This window comes from Alnus glutinosa, chromosome 11 (genome assembly GCF_958979055.1).
Source record: "Alnus glutinosa chromosome 11, dhAlnGlut1.1, whole genome shotgun sequence".
In the NCBI taxonomy this organism is placed as follows: domain Eukaryota; kingdom Viridiplantae; phylum Streptophyta; class Magnoliopsida; order Fagales; family Betulaceae; genus Alnus; species Alnus glutinosa.
This window is the reverse complement of record NC_084896.1, coordinates 17,501,388-17,526,556: the sequence shown is the minus strand read 5'-3', so window position 1 is coordinate 17,526,556 and position 25,169 is coordinate 17,501,388. Positions and strand designations below refer to the sequence as shown.

General features: G+C 41.7%; 1 protein-coding gene and 1 pseudogene across 5 annotated transcripts; one reads left to right on the top strand and one right to left on the bottom strand.

Moving 5' to 3' along the window:
- The first annotated feature begins 51 nt into the window (after window positions 1–51).
- Window positions 52–8,965, top strand: LOC133881171 (ATP synthase subunit b', chloroplastic-like; annotated as a pseudogene).
- Window positions 8,966–16,128: 7,163 nt separating this feature from the next.
- Window positions 16,129–23,424, bottom strand: LOC133881772 (uncharacterized). Of its 5 annotated transcripts, none has more exons than XR_009902590.1 (6): window positions 22,443–23,424; window positions 20,194–20,332; window positions 18,925–20,121; window positions 17,422–17,830; window positions 17,146–17,232; window positions 16,129–17,050 (listed from the first exon to the last, which is right to left on the bottom strand). XR_009902590.1 is itself a non-coding variant. In XM_062320799.1 (4 exons), exons 1-4 carry the CDS (start codon window positions 23,288–23,290, stop codon window positions 17,426–17,428), a joined length of 2,589 nt encoding a protein of 862 aa, XP_062176783.1. In that variant the 5' UTR covers window positions 23,291–23,424; the 3' UTR covers window positions 17,359–17,425. The 5 variants fall into 5 exon arrangements, 1 of the variants encoding a protein (XP_062176783.1); XR_009902592.1 differs by having other exon boundaries at window positions 16,129–17,041; XR_009902589.1 differs by having other exon boundaries at window positions 17,146–17,224.
- Window positions 23,425–25,169: the final 1,745 nt, after the last annotated feature.

Here is a 25,169-nt window from a genome sequence, read left to right as displayed (position 1 = left end):
CTCTATCAAAAAGGCGTCTTTTGAGAGTGAATTGGGCCCATGAACTTTAACATGGTATTAAAACCAAAGGTCCTGAGTTCAAATCTTGACTCCGTAATTTACCTCCCATTTCAATTAAATATTTCACGTGTTAGGCCTCATCTATTAAAATGAAGTTTGAGCTCACATGTGAGAGGGAGTACTTAAATTTACATCTTTCTATTAACTTAAGCTTTTAGGACAATTGGTAATTTAACACGTCGTAAAGATAGAAAAAGCCGTCCTATTTGACTTCAACCTCACCCTCCCCATCATCATGGCGGAGTTCTTGTTCATGTTCCTTAATGGATGACCGAGAAACCGCCATTAGGGAGAAGCTGAGTAGCGTGAAGGACAACTTTAGTGAGATGAAGCACTTGGAGGAGCAGGTTGCGGCGGTTCTAAAGACCATCAAAGCCAAGATATCAGGTGCGCGCTCAACAAGATGAAGGAGACACAAGAGAAGGTGGAGCAGAAGCCGATGGAGGGCAAGAAGAAGGTGGAGGCCGAGTTGCAAAAAGTCTTGGCAAGTATGGAGCAGCAAAAGGTGCATACCATTAAGGCCCTTGATGAGAAAAATATGGATTAGGATCTTCTATAATCATTTATCTGAATTTGAGAAAATTTGAACAGGTGATTGTGAGAAACCACTTGTAGGACCCACCTGACCAAATAAAAATTGGATTGCCCAATTACTTATCCGGTTAGATGGGTTCTTCAAGTGGTCTTTCACATTCATCTGCCTGAAATTCAAGTTTTTCAAATTCAAACAAATAATTATAGTGAATCATGATTCGAAAAATATGAGACCTTGGGAAGATGATTTAATAAAAGGACTTGGGGAAGAGTAACATGACTTTTAGGGAAGCATGATAAAACTTGGGACTGAGTAATGGGGGCAACTCAAGACTTGGGGAAGATTAATGGATGCAGTAAAAGGAGGAGACCATTAATGGGTGCAGGCATGTGAAAGTGGGAAATTTTGTGAGGATATAGTAAAAAGAGGCGTCGTTTCGTGATAGGACACAAAAATCAAGATTTAATTTATATTCTTTATTCTTAATTTCTAAATTCAGTTTGTCGTCGGTTACGCTTTAAAAGATGTGAATTTACCGAATATATTAATATCTCGTCGATTACACCTTTTACAATATATTAATTCTCGTCTTTTGAAAGACGATAAATGACGTCGTGGATATAAATTTGACAAGTATTTAATATTTTATAGCTTCTTAGGTAAACGAAGAAAATATAAACGACCAAAAATGCGAGTTTTCTAGTAGTAAATATTCATTAAAAATAAATCAGTGACTAAACAACGTCATAGAAAGTAATTGTACTTTAAGGCATAAACCAGAACAATCTCTTCCTTGTTCTCAATTCAAATTCTTTATACACCTAACACGCATTCTCTCTGAGTAAGAGTTCCCAAGTCTACAGAGGTAATGTCTTAGTCAAAAAGGCCAGCCAAATTCCTTGCCAATTAGATATTCCTTGCCATAACTACATCTCTCCGAGAGATAACTCTCTCTATTGAAATGATACTTGCAACTTCCCAAGCCACAACACACTCATCCTCCATGGTGGAGTTAGCAATACTATATTGCTATTTGCTCCTCCAACTAATAGGTCTACCATCCAGAGCAAACTCTTTACTCTTAGATGGATCTACACTGTTGATGATATTTTTTAGCCGGTGACGTGGCATCATCAGAGACGTCCCTTCATCCGCGCCCTGACCTGCAAAACAGGAAAGACCCGCCGGGGGTGGCCGGCGGAGCCTCCTTCGACGATCAAGTCAGTCCAGTGTTTGTAAGAAGAGGAGAGGGGGAGAGAGATCTCAGAGAATAATAATGGCCCTTTAATAATTTCTATACTCCCTTTTTATACCCCTATGTGCTATATGTCTCTTTTACCTCTGTCAAGCACAGGGCTCCATGTAGACGTCTCATATCTTCCCTGACTTGATTTGACTAGTTTCATAAATATTGAAGGCTTCCTGCGACCAAGGTCATTGTCCGGGGACCAATCCTTTCTGGTGTCCGAAATCCCACAAGGATGGCAAATCTGGCCCCACCTTGGGTAGGGGAGGAATATTCCTTAACACTTACCCCCCAATTCTCCTATCTTTGGTATAAAGGTACGGAGAATTTACCTAATGAAACCTCTGTTATTCGACTGACTCATCGACCATTCCTCATCTAACTTGCATAATGCCCTCCTTTGGTCCCGTGAAAACTTGAACATTTCCTTGACTGCCGTTCCACGCGACTCCAGGCCATTTAGGACAAGTAATCAGGAATTTATTTCCATCATAAATTCGCCATTAATTAAGCTCACCTAACACCCCGTAAATCATGCGTGCATTGATTGTCATTATCTTCCTATTTATTCGTCACTTCCTTTGCTAGAAGGTCGTTGGTCTCCAGATTGCCCATTTGAGTAGATCCTCCTTTCTTTTTATCCCTTTCCCGGAGATCGGACTTTCCCCTTCTTTCTTTTTGGACTCTCCAGATCTTCTTGCAATGCCCTTCATTCCTGGCGCGGTCCTCACGACCGAACATATTTACAAGGGTGTGTGACCCCCGGCTTTACGCCAACCTAGAGTATTTGCTCTTCACGGTGGTTCTTCTGAATGTGCGATCTCCGGCTTTAGACACACAAGGGTGTGTGACCCCCGGCTTTACGCCAACCTGTTCCTGTCCAGCCTACAGGAACTGCGCAGCAAGTGAATTTTGCCCCATCAGTCCGTGGGAGCCCAACTATTTAGGCCGTGCTTGGAGTTTGCGCAGATGATCTTTTCAAGATTTTTCAGGCAATTCCTCTTCGCTGTGTTAGGATTACTTGTAATCAAATGACTACCCTGTATAGCATTCTTTTGGGGTCGTCTGCTCTCTTCGTTTTCATGTACGTGTGTACTTTGAGCAAATTTAATAAAATCTTCTTCTTTGACGAAAGTTACGCCCTTATGACGTGAATTCCAAATTAATCTCTAATAATTTCCTCGGATTACCACCGATATGGATGTCTCATAAATCGTAAAATTACGCCCGCACAACATCATGCCAAGCATTAGCATTATGCTTTCCCGGACAATGATTCCAATGGCATTTTAACATATCCACCGTTCCCAATAGTCGGAAACCTTTCGTCGGGCCATTAATTTCTTTTGGTAGATGGATGCCCGTTAACCGGCACGCCTAAAGTTCGGGGACTGCTAGAGGCGCAGTTGCCCTTTCCATTTCTTCAAAGAAGAGGTAATCACCCCAATTTCCCTATTCGACTTCTGGGTCGTTAGACTGGAAATTTCTCGTCCTTGATATAACCCCAAGCATAGATAGCTCCCGATGACGGACGAGCTGCCATAATTAATTCTGTCTTTAATATCGGCAAATTAACTAGTGTCATCTCTTGCTCGCTCCCTTGTCCAAGATATTGGACATTTCTCATCACCCCCCTGGTCCTCTACCAGGAGGGGAGATCCTTTGTCCGAGATCGGACCTTTTCTCGTCACCCCCCTGTCCTCTATCGAGAGGGGTGGTCCATTGTCCGAGATTGGACTTTTCTCCTCACCCCCCTGGTCCTCTACCAAGAGGGGTGGTCCTTTGTCCGAGATCGGACTTTTTTCGTCACCCCCCTGTCCTCTACCAAGAGGGGTGGTTTTTTGTCCGAAATTGGACTTTTCTCCTCACCCCCCTGGTCCTCTACCAAGAGGGGTGGTCCTTTGTCCGAGATCGGACTTTTTTCGTCACCCCCCTGTCCTCTACCAAGAGGGGTGGTTTTTTGTCCGAAATTGGACTTTTCTCCTCACCCCCCTGGTCCTCTACCAAGAGGGGTGGTCCTTTGTCCGAGATCGGATTTTTTTCGTCACCCCCCTGTCTTCTACCGAGAGGGGTGGTCCATTGTCCGAGATCGGACTTTCCTCATCACCCCCTATCCTCTACCGAGAGGGGTGGTTCTCCTCACCCCTCTTGGTCCTCTACCAAGAGAGGTGGTCCTTTGTCCGAGATCGGACTTTTTTCGTCACCCCCCTGTCCTCTACCAAGAGGGGTGGTTTTTTGTCAGAAATTGGACTTTTCTCCTCACCCCCCTGGTCCTCTACCAAGAGGGGTGGTCCTTTGTCCGAGATCGGACTTTTTTCGTCACCCCCCTGTCTTCTACCGAGAGGGGTGGTCCATTGTCCGAGATCAGACTTTCCTCATCACCCCCCTATCCTCTACCGAGAGGGGTGGTTCTTTTTCCGAAATTGGACTTTTCTCCTCACCCCCTGGTCCTCTACCAAGAAGGGTGGTCCTTTGTCCGAGATCGGACTTTTTTCGTACCCCCCTGTCCTCTACCAAGAGGGGTGGTCCATTGTCCGAGATCGGACTTTCCTCATCACCCCCCTGTCCTCTACCAAGAGGGGTGGTTTTTTGTCCGAAATTGGACTTTTCTCCTCACCCCCTGGTCCTCTACCAAGAGGGGTGGTCCTTTGTCCGAGATCGGACCTTTTTCGTCACCCCCCTGTCCTCTACCGAGAGGGGTGGTTCTTTGTCCGAAATTGGACTTTTCTCCTCACCCCCCTGATCCTCTACCAAGAGGGGTGGTCCTTTGTCCGAAATCGGACTTTTTTTGTCACCCCCCTGTCCTTTACCGAGAGGGGTGGTTCTTTGTCCGAAATTGGACTTTTCTCCTCACCCCCCTGGTCCTCTACCAAGAGGGGTGGTCCTTTGTCCGAAATCGGACTTTTCTCCTCACCCCCCTGGTCCTCTACCAAGAGGGGTGGTCCTTTGTCCGAAATCAGACTTTTTTCGTCACCCCCTGTCCTCTACCGAGAGGGGTGGTTCTTTGTCCGAAATTGGACTTTTCTCCTCACCCCCCTGGTCCTCTACCAAGAGGGGTGGTCCTTTGTCCGAAATCGGATTTTTTTCATCACCCCCCTGTCCTCTACCGAGAGGGGTGGTTCTTTGTCCGAAATTGGACTTTTCTCCTCACCCCCTGGTCCTCTACCAAGAGGGGTGGTCCTTTGTCCGAGATCGGACTTTTTACGAGGTTATTACTCCTCTCCCGATTTTTTGACGAGGTTATTACTCCTCTTCCTTTAATCTAGTCCGGAAGTTATCGAAAATGTCATCAGAAATGTTAACGGGATTTTACATATCAAATATTTGACAACCAATCTTCCAACCTCTTACCCCCCCAAAGCACTCCGGTCTGCGGGGAGCTAGCCGGAGTGATTTGTCCTGGGAACACAAAGCCTGTGAAAATGAATCAACGCTGAAAAACCAAATGCCGAAGTTGGTAGGACGGTCTCCAAGTCACCCCCCTGTCCGAAACCAGGAGGGATGCCAAGTCCGAGGTCGGACGTTCTCCCGTCAGTCCCCTATTAAGGGCGGGCTCCCTTTAATCCCTCTGTCTGGAGACAGGGGTCCACCCGTTACTCCCCTCGAGGGGGCGGGCTCCCTTTAATCCCTCTGCCCGGAGACAGGGGTCCACCCGTTACTCCCCTCGAGGGGGCGAGCTCCCTTTAATCCCTCTGCCCGGAGACAGGGGTCCACCCGTTACTCCCCTCGAGGGGACGGGCTCCCTTTAATCCCTCTGCCCGAAGACAGGGGTCCACCCGTTACTCCCCTCGAGGGGGCGGGCTCCCTTTAATCCGTTTGCATAATAAGAACAAAAGCTCCTACAAAAGTAATTTGGTTCCAGGGAAGTAGCCTCTGTCGCTCAAAGTTTGGAGCTGCCATAGCTCCTTATTATTTTTTTGCAAATAAATTCTAGGCTATTTGTAAAAGAGCATATCTAACCCTTATTACTGGAATTACAAAATTATTAATTTCTCCGTATTTATGCTTTGAAGCACTGGGTATAAGGGCACAATAATGCACTGGCCGTCAGAGAGACTATTTCAATTTTAAATATTTAATAAAATGAAATGAGGAGAGATAAAAGTGGACTTATCTCGGCCTTTCCGGCCTCTGAAGAGCGCACTTAGCCTCCCATCCGTTTAGATCTTTAAGCCCGAACTCTGATAGGTTGCCATCCTGCTACTGTCTGTTTTCGGGATGAAAAGTAGCTCCATAACTATTTCTCCTTTTCAATGAAATTCGGAAGTGAGCTCAAATGGGGCCCCCGGCTTGCCCCACAATTACCCCTGAACTTTGTAGGGGATCCTAGACCTCGGAACAAACAGTTGAGCTCTGAAGAGTCTTCTGGGAGAGGTTGACTGGAATTTTTTCGTCAACCTTGCTGAGGTCCGAAAATGCCTGACAAGTCCGTTCTCCCTAGACCTAGCCTCTCTGTGCCCGGAACCGCCGATCCTCTGAAACCAGTTGCGCACGTATGCTATTGCGTCCTTGCAAACTTTGGTCTCCTTCCATTTTGCGGTCTAACCTGTCCGGGGACCGCTAGCATTGCTACTGTTCTGCCTTTCCTTCTTAATTTTGTTTTCTTGAACTGCCGTTATGCCATGTGTCTCGCAAAAGGAATCCGGGGAACAACTGGAAACTGAATCAGGGGCTTCTGTAGGCACTGATCCGGGCTTGGGTTCATACACCGGGCACTTAACAATTTCCGATTTAATAGGAGCCGAATGAAGTAAAATACCGCAAATCCGGAATCAAAAACCACAGCCATATGAGTCAATTGTTCTTCCTCAGATGCTCCTTGCTTTCCTCAATCGGACCACGCGTAACGGAACACGTCCCAGTCGGCTTGCTGCACTGGAGGTGGAAAGGCAAGCCTTGGGTTCGCCTCGATGCCAAGAAGCGCAGTCAGTAGAAGCCCTGCCCGCTTGATATTCTTTGGAAGCCATACGATCTTTGCTGAGCAAAGGACCAGTCTTCTTGTTCTCTTCTGCCGACTCGACGGCGTCGTCCCCGGCATTGGCTGGGTGTTCGGGTTACTAATCCTGGCGAAGAAGCAGGGAAGGAGGGCGGTGACCCCGGAACTATGGTCAGTGTGCGTCGGGCTGCTGGTGAACCTGCTGCCGGTGAGGACCCATGTTGCGTACTTCCCCTCCTTTCTAACTCTCATCATGCAGCAGATGAAGAACCTGCACAATCTGTTGTAGACACGAGTTTCCACTGCATGGCTCATTTCTGCATGGCCCGAACCTTTGCATGCAAGCCCTTCACCGGGATCTGACGATACCTCCACAGGTCCGGGGACTCTAGCCGGTTCACCTTCTTTGTATGTGAGATTGAAGTGTCGATGCACCCACCTTTCTTCTGAAATTTTAATATTTTCTCTCGTGCATGGGACCCGTATCCGGGCTCTATCACTCGAACCTCCGCAGGTCAGCCACCTGCTGCTCTACTGATCCCCGGAACATGTCCGGGGGAAATATTGCTTCGTAGCTCATCTCTCCATCTGCCTTTCCCGCACTGTAATACCGTGAACTCAGACAATTCTAATGTGCACGGACTGCTTCCCCTTCTTATGACATCCCTCGTAAATTCACAACCCTCCTCGGACTGATCTTCCTTACAAAGAGCTTTGTACTCTCCCTTCCTTGGGCAATGCCCTTAACATAGACCCACAAATAGCATCTTGTAATCCGACCTCCTCATGATAAGCTCTCATTTCCGGACTTACCCTGACCAGCTCTGTCACAGCTATTAACGTCTTCGGTCTGAACAAAAGTCCACGCAACTGAAGCCCCCAGGTAAATCCTTGTTCACGGGAGTGGGCCCAGTGTTGCCTCCGACTAGGCTGTCCACGTTCAGCATTATTCTCAGGGGCGGTCCTACATGGAGGCTAGGGGGGGCCCTGGCCCCCCCAAGCCCCAAAATTTTCCCCTAAAAAAAAAAATTTCCCAAAAAAAAAAAAAAAAATTAAAAAATTTTACCCCTTTATTTTTTAATTATTTTAGTTTTGCCCCCTCTATTTTTTTTCTTTTCAATTTGGCCCCTCCATTTTTATAAACCTAGGTCCGCCACTGATTATTCTCTATCACTCTATGGTGAGTTGCCACAACCTAGGATAATCTCGACCTCAACCTGATACAAATCCTGAAAATTTTATAATAACTGTGGCCCCGAATCCCGGATGTAATCTCGGAAACGTTCCCGAAAACTCCCTCAGGTCGTCGTCTTCCAACCTATGCTGGGGACATACTTTGACTGCACACCAAGACTCAAATCTTTGGCAATTCCGATTGTGCATGGAGGTGACGTCTCCACCTGAAGATCCCAAGCTTGAGGGATAGAAATCCAAACTTCAGGCTCTACTGTCATGGAGTAAATCGAGCTGAGCTAATCTCTCCATACTTGGAAACCTTTCTGGATGACGTCGGGGAAGGAAGCCTCAACTCTCCAATTCTTGCTCTTTATTCTCGTCAAGGTCAGCAAGGTCCCACCTTTCTATCCTCGTACTTCCGTCATCGGTAGTTCTAAAGAGGAAATAATTTTCTTTTAATCTAAAACGCGGCCACTTCTCAGCCTTTAATTCTTCTTTAATAATTTTCATGAAAGCCACATCTAGACAGGCTCATACAAAATCATCAATCTGATACAGGTTCGGAGAGCATTATAATAATTATGGCCTTCGGACCCCGATTAATCTAAGCGACTGGGAGGCATAAATTGTTTTCTAGTATGATGCAACAAGCTCTTTGGTCAAAGGAAACGTACAATTTCTGACAGCCCGCTCCTTCCACTATTTGAAACGTCCGGAGTGAAACGTTGCCTCATAGCCCATCTCCTTTCAGTCGCAATAAATGATGTTGTCAGAAAAACATCATCTCCAATAAAAACCAATAAAGCAAGACCCACTCTTCTCCACGATCTCTCCTTTCTCAGTAATACTGAATAGCAAAACCCGTGAAATCAAGTAACAAAAAGGATAATACAGGAATTTCATCCTCATTAGTTTCTAATCACAATTAATTGAACTGTCAGAAAAGCCAATAAAGTCAAGCCTACATGCTTCTCACGACTTTCTTTCAATCTCTCAACCTTATGTTTCCTGACCAAGTCAGTTTTAAGACACATAAAATAAAATACAAAGTGCTTTTCCTTTTACACATGCGGAGCTGAACATCAATGGCACCCGGTACAAAATTCATGTGAATTAAGGAGAGTTTCTCATCCCCCTCCTAGAAGTTGTTTCTTTCTACAAAGGTTATCGAAAATTCAAATGTAAATTTCTACATCCAAACCATAATGAAAAATAGAAGACTCATCTTCCATCATATGTGGTCGACCGTCAGCTGATGCTAAAGAATCCAGGTTTTCAAGCCCGTGGCTACACATACTTATACTTGGCGAAAGTCAACTTTGCTTTTGGTATGGTTGCTAACAGGAGGCCACACTAACTTAGATCTTCATAAAACCACAACATGCAAGTACAGATATGTTGCTCTTGAGTTCAGATCTATCACATGTGGATCCAGATCTGCTCCTCTCGCCCTCTCTTAATGAAGGAGGTCTCTTACCATCAGTCACCATTCTAAGTTTCTATCTTTGTATGAACGACCACGTCGTTCCCACAGACGGCGCCAAATGTTGATGATATTTTTGAGCCGGTGACGTGACATCATCAGAGACGTCCCTTCATCCGCGCCCTGACCTGCAAAACAGGAAAGACCCGCCGGGGGTGGCCGGCGAAGCCTCCTTCGACGATCAAGTCAGTCCAGTGTTTGTAAGAAGAGGAGAGGGGGAGAGAGATCTCAGAGAATAATAATGGCCCTTTAATAATTTCTATACTCCCTTTTTATACCCCTATGTGCTATATGTCTCTTTTACCCCTGTCAAGCACAGGCCTCCATGTAGACGTCTCATATCTTCCTTGACTTGATTTGACTGGCTTCATAAATATTGAAGGCTTCCTGCGACCAAGGTCATTGTCCGGGGACCAATCCTTTCCGGTGTCCGAAATCCCACAAGGAGGGCAAATCTGGCCCCACCTTGGGTAGGGGAGGAATATTCCTTAACATACACGATTCGCAATTCGACAGGATGTCAAATCCTCACTATAATAGATAAGCATATAATCAGCATTTTCTGAGGATACTTGGGTATATATTTAACGCTACATAAGATGGTGGTCTACGATTTGACTGATATCTGCTGACCATGTTGATTGCATAACACATGTCCAATCTGGTATACAACATGGCAAACATCAGGCTTCCTAACACATAAGCATATGGAACCATTCCCCTATACTCTTCCATTTGCGGTGCCCAGGGACGACACTACTCCCTAGGAAAAAGAACTCCATTACTCTCGGGAAGTAATCCTTTTTTGGAGTCCTACATGCTAAAAGTAGATAGGACCAGGTCTATGTATGCAGCCTAAGATAAGCCTAACATCTCGATACATCCAGATGTAGTGGGTTCACAAAGACAAACAACATACAGAGTCACAACTCTTCTAAAAACCCAAGATTCTATCAAGAATTCAAGGTATGATAGAAAGAAAAGCATTACCAAAGTGTTTCTTATTCATAATCAATCAAAACTGTGTTTCTAGGTCACCTATAACATGTCTATATAGTGTAACTCCTGTAGAGGAATTTCGAAATAAGTCAGTTTACAAAAACAATCGCAACCAGTTTGAACCGAGACACTTACCAGTTTGACCAATTTACTAGTCGGCCTGACGTATATATATGGCTTGTGTAAGGCTTGTCTTAATGGTTGGTCGGTTAGCACAATACTAGTTTCATCGAAGACAGATTGTAGCTCCATGTAGAGATTGGAAAGCTCTACACATAATTTCATCGTAGACAAATTGTAACTCCATGTGAGCTTAATTTGTAAGTTTCTATTTGGTCCACGAGATCCTTTAGACTGTCGTATGCATTGATCTGTGGCATTTTGAATTCGAATGTTCACTCGCATTGGAAGTTCAATTGTTGAGATTCTCTAATCTTGAGGATTTGGCTTAACAGGGAGTCTTGGATTTCTTAGAACTTTCTGATTTTGTTAGTTAGGTAAGATAGGTGGAGCTACATCATCACTAAGAGCATTCATATATCAATCTAGTTTTTGGCATATGATCTTTTAGCTTCAGGAATTGATACTGTAATTATTAGATTCCCATGGACAGCACCAATTGAAGAATTTGTTGATCATACGCCAAACCCTTGACCAAGAGAACTTGTAAAACAATGTAAAGTAAGCTCAAAGTATCCCAACGGGTCACTCCGATGCTTAAATCAGTATTTATTGTAAAGAAGGAAAGTAGATTGAAGGAGAAGTGTTTGGCTAAAATTGGACATACCTCTGAATGACCCAGCTTCCTTTTCTTTTAATGAGTGTTTTTCTGTGCGTAGTTGCTTGAAGGAGAGACTCAAGGGCTTACAATTATGTGGCTTCCACTCCCTTGGATAAACTTGCTTCATTCCCCGATAATAATGAAATATTAGTAGTCTAGATGGTGTTAGGGAGAGAAAGCACCGCATGAGTGAAACAAGAGTAACTTAATATACATACTAGGACATCATTTCTACTCCAAAAGCCTAAGTTAATGGATTGGGTCTACTTAATATACATATTAACTACTCTTTTTTTCAATGTAGGACACAACACTCACAACTGTACTTACAACAAATCTCATCCTCAAACCCTAAGCTAATAGGCTTGGGTCCACTAAACCATATTAATTGTTCTCTTTCTTTGTATTTTACCAACGTGAGATACCAACCGTCCAAGCGCACTCACACAGATGGTAAGAGTTGAGATATAATTGATTCAGCTTCTCTTTATGCTTTATGCACTTGTTTCTCTTAATCGAACTAGGTCCGACCAACGTAACTAAATTTGGTCCGGCTATCTAGAGTAGATACAGTTCGGCCCATTTAGAATGTCTAAAGCTCGAGATTGGGCCGAAGTTAGGCCGGTTTAATAGATAGAGGAAGCCCACTTCTAAGGGCATTATGTGGTACACCATCACAACCAATACAGGCTTATTTATCCCTCTTCTATTTCGACTTTCTAATCTTCAAGCACTGCTATAAAAAATTTTAATAAAATAATCTAAGAACTCGCCTCCGAAGGGAATAAAAATGTAGCAAAAGAGACTATATAAACCTGTTCCTAATCACTAGACCAAGTAACTTCCAATCTGTAAAGTTGGTGTTCTGATCAATTTTCCTAACACCAGAAAACCAAGAAAACACCACCAACCAATTCCGATTGCTTGCACAAATCTACAATGCAACTTAAAACCTCAACCACATGCCTATATAGAAGAACTAGTCATTTCCTTATCTTCAATGTGAATAAAATTGGACACCTTATCAAAGCAACCTCTCGACAACACCTATATCACCCCAAAAAAGTAAAAAATAAAATTGCATCCGACCATCCCATCCACCAAAGTTAATAAAAACCACAAAACAACTCCCAACCACTTTATGACTTACAATATCCCCAACCCATTAGAACCTCTCACCACAGCAACTTTTAGGGCACTATCTGCAGCTTCTTCTAAATTTTATAGGAACTCAAATTATTTTTTGCTTCATTATTCAAATAAATTCCACAATATTTTTAAATTAAATGCTAGAGAAAAGAGAGGAGAAAGAGAGAAACCATTTAAATATTAATTTAAATAAATGCTAGAGAGATGAAGGATAAAGCTTTTTTAAAATTAAACTAATGTTAAGGAAGTTACTTTTGCTTCTCTAGATTTAAGGCACAACTTTTGGTTCCTTTGGTGTTTCCTTAGTTTAGAAAACAATAAATGAATTTGTTTCAAGGGATTTTTTAGGAGTTTTTCCTAAGTTTAAGAAAGAAAATGAATTTTAAGAAAGCTACTACTAGTCCTCTTACTGACTACATCAGTCATCCTAAAGACCTTACTCTCAATTTTGTCGTTTTTTTCCTTCGCGTTGCTAGAATGCCTCTCAACAGTAGGGGTGAAATAATTGTTCTCTAATAACCGTCTGTTAATCGCTAACCTTACAACCGCAAAACCTCTTTGACTCTCTCACTACCTGCGCCACACAGCCTCCTCTCTCACTCTCTCAGTCTACTCTCATCTCTCTCTCTCTGCAACACGACCGTGTCAAGATCAATAGATCATTGCCAAAGACCAGGGTAAGAGAACGACGCCACGAACCAGGTCGCCATGAACCGAGTCACCTCTTTCGTTGAACGTTCGGCAATGCAGCCAATGGCCACGAACCAGGTCACCATGAACCCCATCAACACCATCTTCGATGAGATCTAGACTCCTACGAATATGTTTTCTTTTACTGCTTCTTATATCTGAATATTTGTGCCTTGATTTGTTATTCTAGATCTTAGATCTGAATATTTGTACACTGATTTGTTATTCTAGGCCTTGATTTATTATTCTAAGTCTTATATCTTAATCTTTGTGATTGATGATGTGTAATGTGCTATTTGTTTTTGTATGATCGGCGATCGGCATTGGACACCAACAACAAAAATGCCCAAAAAAAAAAAACCATAAAATCGGTTGCCTATTGCCAGTTGCCAGATGCCAGATAATCGCTAACCGCAACCTCCTTTTCACCCCTACTCAACACCAACTAGCACTTCCTTAAAAGCTGATGTAATCCTTTAAACCCAACTTCTCAAACTGTTGGTAACTTCCTCCTACAAACATAGTACTAAAATCCAACACTATTAAATACTAGCTAGAAATCAAGAGCAATATTCTCTCATTACAATTTCAAACCATATTTTGCCATAAATGTTCACAAGTTGACGACCTTTCATCCTTCTAACTCTTTATGTTTTCCATGATGTAAGTAAAAGTAACGTAACCAGAAATCTGCTGTAAAAGGTTTGAACGGTTAAGATTGAATAATGGCAAGCGGTGTCGTCATAATATAACTTTGGGATAATTGCACTGTTGGTCCCTGTGGTATACCATAATTATTTTTCACTCCCTATTGTTTAAAAAGTTCATAGGAGGTCCTCGTGATATGCAATAATTACAAATTGATCCCTGGCATCAAATTCTGTTAAAATTTTTAACAGATTCCGTCAAATGCCACGTCAGCGCCACGTGTCGCCAATAAGATGACGACACGTGTCTATCGTAAAAAAAAATATAAATTTATTAAAAAATAAATAAAAATACTTATTTTTTTATAAAAAAAATTCAAAAAAAATTCCAAAAAAAAAACAAAAAAAAAAAAAAGCTGAAGGGGTGGCCCAGCCACCCCCAAGGCCCAGGGGGTGGCCTTCGGGCCACCCCTAGATCTACTAAGGGTGGCCCGATGGCCACCCCCGGCCACTGGGGTGGCCGTGCGCCACCCCAGGTGGCCTCTGGGGGTGGCGCGCGGCCACCTGGGGTGGCCGGAGGTGGCCATCGGGCCACCCTTAGAAGATCTAGGGGTGGCCCGAAGGCCACCCCCGGCGGCCTCTGGGGGTGGCGCGCGGCCACCCCCATGGGCTGTGGGTGGCCAGGCCACTCCCTTTCCCCATTTTTTTTTTCTTTTATTTTTCTTTTTTAAAAAAAAAATAATAATAATAAGTATTTTTTATTTATTTTTTAATAAATTTATATTATTTTATTAAAATTAGACATGTCAGCGCCACGTGTCACCAATAAGATGACGACACGTGGCGCTGACGTGGCATTTGACGGAATCTGTTAAAAATTTTAACAGAATTTGACGCCAGGGATCGATTTGTAATTATTGCATATCACGAGGACCTCCCATAAACTTTTTAAACAATAGGGAGTGAAAAATAATTATGGTATACCACAGGGACCAACGGTGCAATTATCCCTATAACTTTACACATAATGCCAAAAAGCAAAATAACGGCCAAGAAAACAAATGAGAAAATGTTGACCAAAGAGGAAGACCAAGTTTACAAGGCCAAACACTCAGAACAAGCCGAGCATCCAGGGGCTGAAGTAAGTGTTGGGGGGGGGGTGGGGGTGGGGGGTTGCATAAAATGTTTTTTGTTTTCGACATTTTTTGGTGTTTTGTGGGAGCAAAAATAATTGTCAACAAAAATCATTTTCAATTTGACCGTATAAGCCTATTTACTTTTTAGAAAACGATTTACGGTTTTGAAACCGTAAATCGTTTTCTGAATTTAAACTCTTCATTCTTGTACACACGTTTTTAGGAATCCGCCACCGCCGGGCATTAGAGTTTGTTGATAGCCCGACTTTACCGCTGAAGATCCCCAAATTTTGGTATCTGATTACCAGAATCCGGGGGCATTGGCTGAATTTCGTCTCTAGAATTCGGCTGCATTGGCTGGATTTCGTCGCCAGAATCCGGCGACATCTGCCAGATTCCGGCCAATTTTGGCAAGAATCAACTCTACTGGCCGGAATTTGGAAATTATTGACGAATCCTGCAACGTCACAGGATTTTGGCAGACCATATTCCGGCCAGTTTGGCCGGACTCCAAAAATTTCTACCGGATTCCGACCAAACTATGCCAAATTCTAGCCATTTGGCCGAAATCAAATGGCTGAAATCTGGCAAAACTATTTGAATTCTGATCGTACTAGTCAGATTTCGGCCAGTTTGGCCAGAATCTAGTTCGCTGGATTCCAACGATGGCCACCAAACGTCGCTAGATTCCAACGGCAATTGTCGGCATCTATTTTACGCTGTTGGTAGTTTTTTCGTACGAACCAAACACCGAAAAATATTTTCAAGAAAATCATTTTTTTAAAAAAATGATTTCGTTGAAAATATTTTACAATGAAAAATATTTTATATCGAAACAAACAAAGCATTAAAGTATATATATTTTCAAAATTCGTCTCCCCAAATTTATAAAGCCGTCCCCCAAAATAATTTTTTTACCTCTTTTTAAAAAATTTCTTTTAGTTTTACTCATTTTTAGATTTATATTGAAAAAGAAATTGGTAAAATTTTCACTTCAAAATATGATAATAGATGAATTTTATTCAATTAGCTATCGTCGTCAAGCATAATTTGAAAGGAGAAACTAAGTCGCCTTTTTGAATAATTTTTTGTTCATATCTAGAGCAAAATAAGAAACTTATGTTATCGAAATGAGAGTTCTCTTGATCTCTTCTAAGATGATTTTCTAATATTTAACCCTTTTTTTTTTTTTTTTTTTTAGTAATTGAGATATCATTAAAAGCGTAAAACACCCTTAAATACACAAAAAGTATAAAAAAAAACCACCGAGATAGTAGGACAAAACAAAACAAAACAAAACAAAGCAAAAAAATGATAACTAATCACCAAATGAGAAACAAAAACAACTGTCCAAAGATATAGGGTATCGAAAAATAAGTACTTAATCTCTTCTAAAATCTTTTCACGGTCCCAAAACTTTTATCATTCTTTTCCCTCTATAGACACCAAAAAAGGTTTGAATGCACCATCTCTCACACAGCAGCAGTCCGAGTGCTATCAACAATCCAGCAACAAGCATACGAGTCAACTACTTGTCTAAGCATAACCCAAGACAACCTAAATCAACTGGGAAAAAAAATATTTAAATAGCAAAAGCAACCTCACAATGAAGAAGAAGATGATCCATAGACTCCCTATTCCTTTTGCACATACAACAAATACCAACTAAAATGATGCGCTACTTCCAGAAATTGTCCATGGTAAGAATCTTTCCTAGAGCTGTCGACCAAACGAAAAAGGCCACTCCCAACGGGGACCTGTATCCACCAAACACTCTTCTAAGGGAAACAAAAATCATCATTTCAACCCATGACACTGGAAAAGGATTTAAAACCAAACAACCCTCTTTCGGATTGGACGCACCACAGCTTGCCCTCGTCTTCCCGTCTCATTCTGACTAAATAGAACACCCTGAAGAACGAGACAAAAACATCCATCTCTCAATCATGAGCCGCTTTAGCAAAGCTCAAGTTCCACTAAATGACACCTCCAGAAAATCCCACTTGAGCCACAAAATAAGTATCCATTACAACTATCATGAATAATGCTAGAAGAACCTCATGATATCTAACTTGGAGCTCTCGTTCCTCCACGTGCACATTACACAGTTGTAAGTTGTAACCTCATCATTGGAAGACATAACTCAGACCACAGGCTATAAACTTGGCCTCCAAACCATAAAATTTGTCTATCTTCACTTCTCCTACATCAACTAGCAAATAATGCAAAAAGGGAAAGAAATTAGTTGGAAGGAAATTACACGTGAAACGCATATAGGGAAAGAATCACAGGAGGACAAAGCGTCACCTTTTGATTTAGAGGTTGGTAAACCATTATCTCTGTATTTCTTTGTTTTGTTGGAGATACACGCATTTCTTGACCAATTCTGTCCAACTCGAGGGGTAAAAAAATCACAGGTTCACAAATCAAATTCAAGACAAAGCACGAGTTTAAATTGTAACTTACCTAAAAGACCATAACCTGACAAGTACAACAACTCAGCAATATATGACAGAAACATAACAAATCCAAAGTGTGTATTCTATAGAAATAGAAATTATCCGAAAATTGAAAAAGACATACTTTGTCAGGGGCGATGAGAATTCAACGGTAAACCACTGTCTAGTACATTAAGTTGCCCAGAGATTTTTGCCTTGCAGGTTGGACACATAAAACCAACAGAATCTGGCTGTATTTGAGCATCAACAGCCTCATGGTTGAACTCTACTCCACACCATACACAAACAGTTGTAAGCTGACTTCTGCCACCCATATTTAACATGACTTCTTCTGACTCAAACTGGACGGAGGAACCATATGCCCCTTCCATCTCTACATTGTATGTCAAATCCATGGGTACATCTTGAATGGAAAGAGATTCTTGTGCAGTCGCAGAACTATACTTAAGAGGTTCTATTTCATCCAACCTCAGTTCCTCAAACCCGGTTACATTGTCATGCCTTTGGTCAACAATGCATAACTGTTCCTCTGCCTATAAATAAAATAAGTAACAACACTTCATGTAGCAAGATAGAAGGTGAGAGACTAAAAATCATTATCACAAACTTTGGGCAGGTAAAATAAAAACAGTGCCTTCAAAACTCCACACTTTATCAGTCAATTTGACACAAATAAAGAAGTAGGCTTTCACTTAAATTTCTAACAAGTTAGCATACAGAACATGAAAATCATGATGAATCCTATCACCTTATTTATGATATACCAATGTAGGTTAAGAAGTATATGCAACTACTTCTTTGTATATGCATATACTTATCAAAAAAAAGTATATGCAACTAGAAATTTGGCAAACCACATGTATCAAATGTGATCTTTGTATAGAGCATGTATTATTACTTTGCAATGACTGAGTCCGTTTGGCCACCAATTTCACAGGTCAAAAGTGTGTTTTCTAAAAAACAAAAAAAATCGCAAAAAGTGTCCTGTCCTTGTTTGGGAGTGCGTTTTGAAAAAAATCATTTTTTTTCACATTTTTAAATCGCAAGCAAGGGGGTACCATTTAAAAGTTAAAACACTATTTTAAATGCCGAACCGTGATTTTACCAAACGCTTAATTACATTTTTAAAAAACGCATTTTTATTAACTACATTTTGAAATCGTTATTTTTTCAAACCATTAAACCAAACAGCCCCTAAAGAGGAATTGAATCCTTGTCCTCTTTTTCTTGTTTTTTCTGGGTCAAGTGAATAACTTCTCACCATAAAACCATTCGAACACAGGGAAAGTCAATACACAAAAAAGTCTCACAGACATCAAGCTAACAGTTCAAGGACAAACTAATTAATCAACAACAATCAAACACAAAGAACAATCTACTAACTTCCTGGGATTCCCCAAGACTCACACATCTAGTCCACAACTGGACAACTATGAGTCAACATCTTCAACAAGAAGCCCATAACAAATGTAACATAGAGTATACTTTTAAGGTAAGAGAAAAGGCGAAAGGAAGTTGGGCAAAATACAGAGGTAATAATCATTTTATTAGTTGCTGAAAAGCTCCCAAGGCTTTCAATCAACTGTGAACCAGAAGGTAAGAAAATCCAACAACAATTCCTCCATACCTTATCTGAGGTTGCGCTGAATGTGGGGAAATATTGCAAAGGTTGCTCTGTGGAGATTAAAGAGTCAGAAACCCCACACTGGAGTAAATTTTCTTCAGAAGTTTTCTGTTCAGTTTCTGTCACAATATTCTTGACTGGCCCATCACTGCTGTGACTAAAGCCAACTTTTAGCTCACTATTATCATTAACTTCACCAAGCTTGGGATGCTCTAAAGTGCTAGCACAAACCAAATTTATATCATCCCTAACATCACACACCATCTTGTTGCCAAATTGAGCAAGTAAATGACCTTCAGAAACTTCCTCTTGCTGAACCCCAGAATTTCCTTTATCATCGACAAATGTCAAACCAACTTTTTCACAAAATGTTTCAGATGTACCATTTTGCTCATTAGCAGGCAGGACAGTTGTGGAATCCAAACAAGAATCTCTCTTAGAATCTACCACTTCATTAGAATCATCGGTATTCTCCACATTTTCATCAGCGATCAAGTGCTCACCATCTTGCTGACTTAAATCTTGATAGAGAGTTATGTCAGTCATGCCATCATCCATTTCCTGTCCACTAAGGGGAGAATCAAGATTCATATCAAGATCAGAATTGGCAGCAGGAATTTCTTGAGTAGAAGGAACGTTCAGTCGATCAGGAGTGGAATCACCATTGGGTTCATCATTAGTTCTAAGAGTAGAACTCTCTAAAATAGAATTCTGAGCAATTTCAATCAAAGCATCCATTTTAGATATCCTTAATGGTACATCATCCCCGGTTGGAGACTCGATTCTCTTTTCAAGAGTTGTTGGACCAGGCAATTCTTCAACCCTCCTCACATAGTTCCTCACGTGTATCCCCACGTGACCATTGTAGCGACGCCTCTCTAGAAATATCTTATGGCAGAACTGGCATTCATACTTTCCATCTTTAATTATTACTCCATCCCCAACAGAAGAACCCAGTCTATACCTCCTTGTAGTCCTCTGGTGATAGGATAAGAGGTGCTGCAGATATGAATCCTTCTCATCAAACGTCATGCTGCACTTGTGACATTCAAATAGATCATGTATTTGAACATCTTCAAGATTTTCCATTCCCAACAAGGTTGTTTCCTTCACCTGTTCACTAGATATAGGAATTGTAGATGGAGTTGAACTCGAAATGACTTCTTGCCTGCTGCTGTACTTTGGGGTAAAGCCTGCAAGCTGTTGCACATCCCATAAACCTTATTGAACAATATTAAAATATGCCAAACAGCTGGCCATATATTTACTTACATTTTCAGAACTCTGTCTGTAGTCCTGCTGAATGTTTTCACCCTTCTGATTATTGGGACACTGTGCATCACTAAGACCGAAAAAGGACAGCAAATATGAAGCAGCTTCCTTGCAGGATATAAACTGTAGTCCAGTAGGGCTGGAATTTGTCAATTAAGAGAACAGGTAAGGTCCAGCACGGAGAGAGAGGGAACAAACATACAAGTAACAAGAAGTATATAACTTTAACAGTTGGAAATTTTTTTAAGGTTCTGAGTCTAAAGACGCATGGCACAGGCAAGAAATCAACAATCGTTGGTGTTTCATCTACTGATTAATATGACTAAATTATGATATAGAGAGCATGCAAGTCACTTCATTGCCAGAAAAGTGCAAGAATTCAAAACTAAAGTATCATAACTTTTAGTTTGTATAGGATGCTCCTTATTACAAACCATGATGCCTGCCGTCTGTGGGAAAACCAGTAATTGCAATGAATGAGGACATCCAAATAGCAGAAGTGTCAGATTAATGTATATTCACACAGTAATGAATTCCCATCTTAAAATATATTATATATACTAAATATAGGATTTCACAATATCAAAAGTCCATCAATGTGTCAATACCTCATAGCAATTGACAACCGACAGAAATATAATAACTTGAATTCAGATTATTCACCAGAGATAAGTATCACTAATCCATAATGTATTTATCGAATATATATATATATATATAGATCCATTACATGTTCACAGTTTCATTGTCATGACTCAGACAAATAACCAGCCACATTTGCGCTATACTCTAAAAGAATTAGCCAAAGTTACAAATGGAACTCCTTAAAATCACTTATATAATTCAATCACCTAGTAAACAACCAATGTGAAACTTAGCACTCATGCAATACCCTTCATAATCCACCCACCTAATGTGTGACTAACTTTTTGAGGTGTCACAATCTCTCCCATTAAAATTCCTAACATCCCTTGTTGGGGCCCACATCACGCTGCAATACTCGACGTCCACATGATGTTACTAACCTGGCTTTCATACATTTTTGTCACGACCTAGTGAAAGCACTAGCCACATCACCGTAATATCCAAAAGAACTAGTCGAACATACAATTGTAGTTCCATAAAATCACTTATATAGCCCAATCTCACCTAATAAAAAAAACAAGACTTAGCAACCTCGAAACACCTTTACAATCCACCCATTCAATGTGAGGTTGACTTTTTGGGGTGTCACATTCATGCTAAAAAACCTCAACTATTTTTGAATGAGAAGCAAAAGAAAGTATAGTTTTGTCTATCTTAAAGGTATGAAGTACATTCTTAATGGAACCCGGCCATCTTCGCGGAGATTTGATATAATAATCATCATAACGCACTTATGAAGAGCTACACTATTATATTTTTTTCAATAAGTAAAAATAGTTTTATTAAATATAAGGGGCAATGTACATATCCTAAATTCGAGTCTAAGATATGCATGCGAGCGAAGCAATAAGACAAGACAGTAAGCAAGCTAAGAAAAGAAAGACAGCCAGCACCAAGCAATAGAGTTGTTCTCGATATATTCCCACAAGAAGTTACAATCAGACTCCAAAAGAACAACAAACTTCAAATATGAACCATGAAACTTCCTAATGCAAAACATTAAACCCCATTAATGTAACAACCCAATAGCAATTCAAAACAAAAACCAGGAAAACCACCTTATGTATCAGTGGCAATAAATCAAGCAAGGCTATCTCACCTCTTGAGCCCCAACAAAAGCTACTATCCAACCATGGCAAAATTACAGTACCCAAAAAACAAAAATATTTGAACATTTGAAATTAGAACATTCTGCTCACTGAATCACAGGTCAACCACTGCAATTACAATTAAGCATCCATAAGCACAATCTGATTGAACCTTAACTTCTGAAAGCTTTACAAAAGAAAACATAGTTCCCTAATAACTTCATCATCCAAAAGACACAGAACTTGTACAGTTCATTTTCTTCTAAAAAAAGAATTCACATACTCATCATCATGCAAATCCAAATTTATCAGGTAAAACATTTCAACATTGAACTAGAATAACAACCTCAACATTCTAAACTAAATTTAACCCAAGCTAAAATTTCAGAAGCCATTGCCAAATAATTATTGGAAAACAGAGAACTAAGTCACGCAAATCACAACACTCAGTTTTTACCCAGGAATCAATCAAGCAGACAGAGAAACCAAAATTCAAAAGAAAACAAGGGAAACCACCTTATATATCTGCGGCAGTAAATGGAGGCACGGCCATCCCTCCTCTTGATCCCCAACAAGAGCTTCCATCCGACCGGCAAGGTATCTCCGAACACGCCTGCATCCACAATTTTCCTCTTCTTCCTCCTACTCCCCCACTGCCCACCCAATTCCCTCATAAACCCCAGCAACTCCTCTTCACTCTCCATCCCCACAGTCCTCCTCCTCAATTCCTCCCCATACGGGTCCTCCGCATTCGCCAACGCCGTAAGATCCACCGCCACACCGTCCCTATTCACAATCTCCATTACACCCCTCCCCTCCTCCAAATGCAGAACCTTCACTCTCGGCTTCCTCCCTCTCTTCCTCTTCCTCTCCCCAACAAAACTCACCGTGTTATCTCGCTCCGCCTCCTCGCGATTCGTGTCAACGAAGAGGGACGACAATGAGGGTAGGGTTAGGTCGAAGTGGTCGAACCGGGGGTCTTGGTCGATGAAATGCTTGAGGTGGTCGATGATGAGGCGGTTCTCTACGCGTTCAGGGTCGTCGGAGGGGACAGGAGGGAGCTTGGGGGTGGGGAGGAGGCCAGCGACGCGGCGGCGGTGGCCGGCGGAGGGGGTGGAATTGGAGGGGCGGGAGTAGGTCTGGCGGCGAGAGCCAGCGGATTCGTTGAAGAGGGAGCGGTCGATTTTGGGGGCGAGGAGGTGGGAGGGTTGGCGGAGATCGAAGACGGAGGGGGAGCAGAGGGAGAGGGCTTGGAGCTCCGACTGGGAGAGTGTGGACATGTCGATGTGACCGACGGAGTCGAGGTTTATTACGCCTGGTGGGTGTGCCACTGCTGGCGGTGCGGTTGTAGACATTGTCGCCATTTCGGCGGCGGTGGTGGTGATGACCGTGTTGTGCGTGTGTTGCGACTCCTGCGAGAGTGTCCACCCACTGTGTACCGTGATTACTTGGAAAAAGAGTCGTATGGAGGGTGAGGAAACAAAGGAAGACCCGAAGAGGTGACCGAGTTCTTTCCTTCGTATTTTAAATGAATTAATTAATTAAAAAATAAAAAAGAGTATGGAGAGTTTAATAAAGCCTTCTTTAATTTGCGGAATGGCTATTTCATTAGGAAATATAATAGTTATTACCAGGAATAAAAGAGAGTAGAATGAAATTGTTATTTCTACTATTTATATGCTTTAATTAGAATCTAATCAAAATTACTAAAAAAGACCCCACATTATTCTCCCACCCTGTCAAACTCAAACCCCTTACGGCTCAATCCTCACACTCCATGCCGACCTCCTCCTCCCCCACCTACATCATCAATGACAACATTGACACCAACCAGATCATCCCCGCCGAGCACCTCACCCTCATCCCCTCCAAGCCCACCGAGTATGAGAAGCTCGGCTCCTACACACTCACAGGCCTCCCCTCCACCTACACCATGTGCTTTGTGGAGCCCAACAAGACCAGGACGAAGTACTCCATCGTCATCGGCAGCTACAACTTCGGATGCAGCATGTCCCGCGAGCACGCACCGATGGCGCTGGGCATGGCAATGGTGGCGGAGTCCTACCCGTGCATCTTCACCAGAAACTCGGTGGCCACTAGAGAGGTGTACCATTTGGAGTCGAAGGGTAGAATCTAGGAGGAGTGTAAGACCAACAACACAGTAATGATCGAGCTCGCCCAAAGCCTTCTGATCAATCACACCACCGACAAGGGGGTCCACCACGAGGGGTTCCGGGGGTGGTGCGACCACCCCCCAACTCCATTTGTTGCTAGCTGACCACCCATTGGGGTGGTCAGCCAACCACTGTAAAATGGTGTTTTTTTTTCTTTGTTTTCTTTTAAAAAAAATTGAGAGAAAATAAAAAATAATGAATGGTCTTTTCTAGAAAATGTAGTATATTCCTCTCATTTTTTAAAGGAATAGGTACTCTTCGGACATAAATTTCTTACAAACCGGTTTGTAGGAAATTTATGTATGTATTCTTCTTTGTAAGGTAATAATTATTCCAATGAGAATAACTATTTGAAGGAGTAGACCCATACCAAACAATTTAATTACTATTCCTATAAAATAGTCATTCCATTACATGGGTCTATTCTTCGAACCAAACGAGGCTTAAAGCTTTTCTTTAAGTTTTCTTTTATCCATAATAAGTTATCATAAATGTTAACCATCTAAAAAATTAGGTATGAAAAGAGTTTCTCACTCCTTCAAAACATTCTCACACATTCATAATGAACAAATTAAGTAAAAGGGGTTGAAATAAGCTGAAGGGGGCAAAGGGGTGGGGTATTTCTAGAATCAAAAAGAAGTATGGATAACTTTTAGGTGTTCATTTTCAATACAGCTAGACATTGAATGTTTAGTCCGTGCTCTCAAACGTTCGATGTATTGTTTATCTAACAGTCTTAGGGTTTCAAATAGAACGTTCGGTGTACTATTTTGACGTACGATCTGAACGTCTGGGCGATGCTACGCAACATATGATTGAATGTTCAGTGTACTATTCTAATAGAACGCTCGGCTTACTCATTCGAACGTTTGACTAGAACAGAAAATCAAAATTCTCCCTTTTAACAAACCCTAACATTACCATTAATTTAATTAAGGCTCGCTTAACCCTAATTAATTGTTGGAGTATTAGATTTGTGTATTAGGATTCTCCATCAACTTATGAGGCCGAGGTCAATGAGGAAGATCTTGTAGGAAGCTCTTTATCATGTGATTAAGAGGAAGCATCT

Bases quoted from the DNA above. Each gene is read 5' to 3' on its own strand.
- LOC133881772 (XM_062320799.1), bottom strand. From the start codon at position 23,290: ATGGCGACAATGTCTACAACCGCACCGCCAGCAGTGGCACACCCACCA. The intron at 20,333-22,442 runs GTGGTTTCCCTT...GACAAATTCCAG, and splicing joins TACTGCCGCAGATATATAAG to CCCTACTGGACTACAGTTTA. The intron at 17,831-18,924 runs GTATGGAGGAAT...TTTTATTTATAG, and splicing joins TCAGCGCAACCTCAGATAAG to GCAGAGGAACAGTTATGCAT.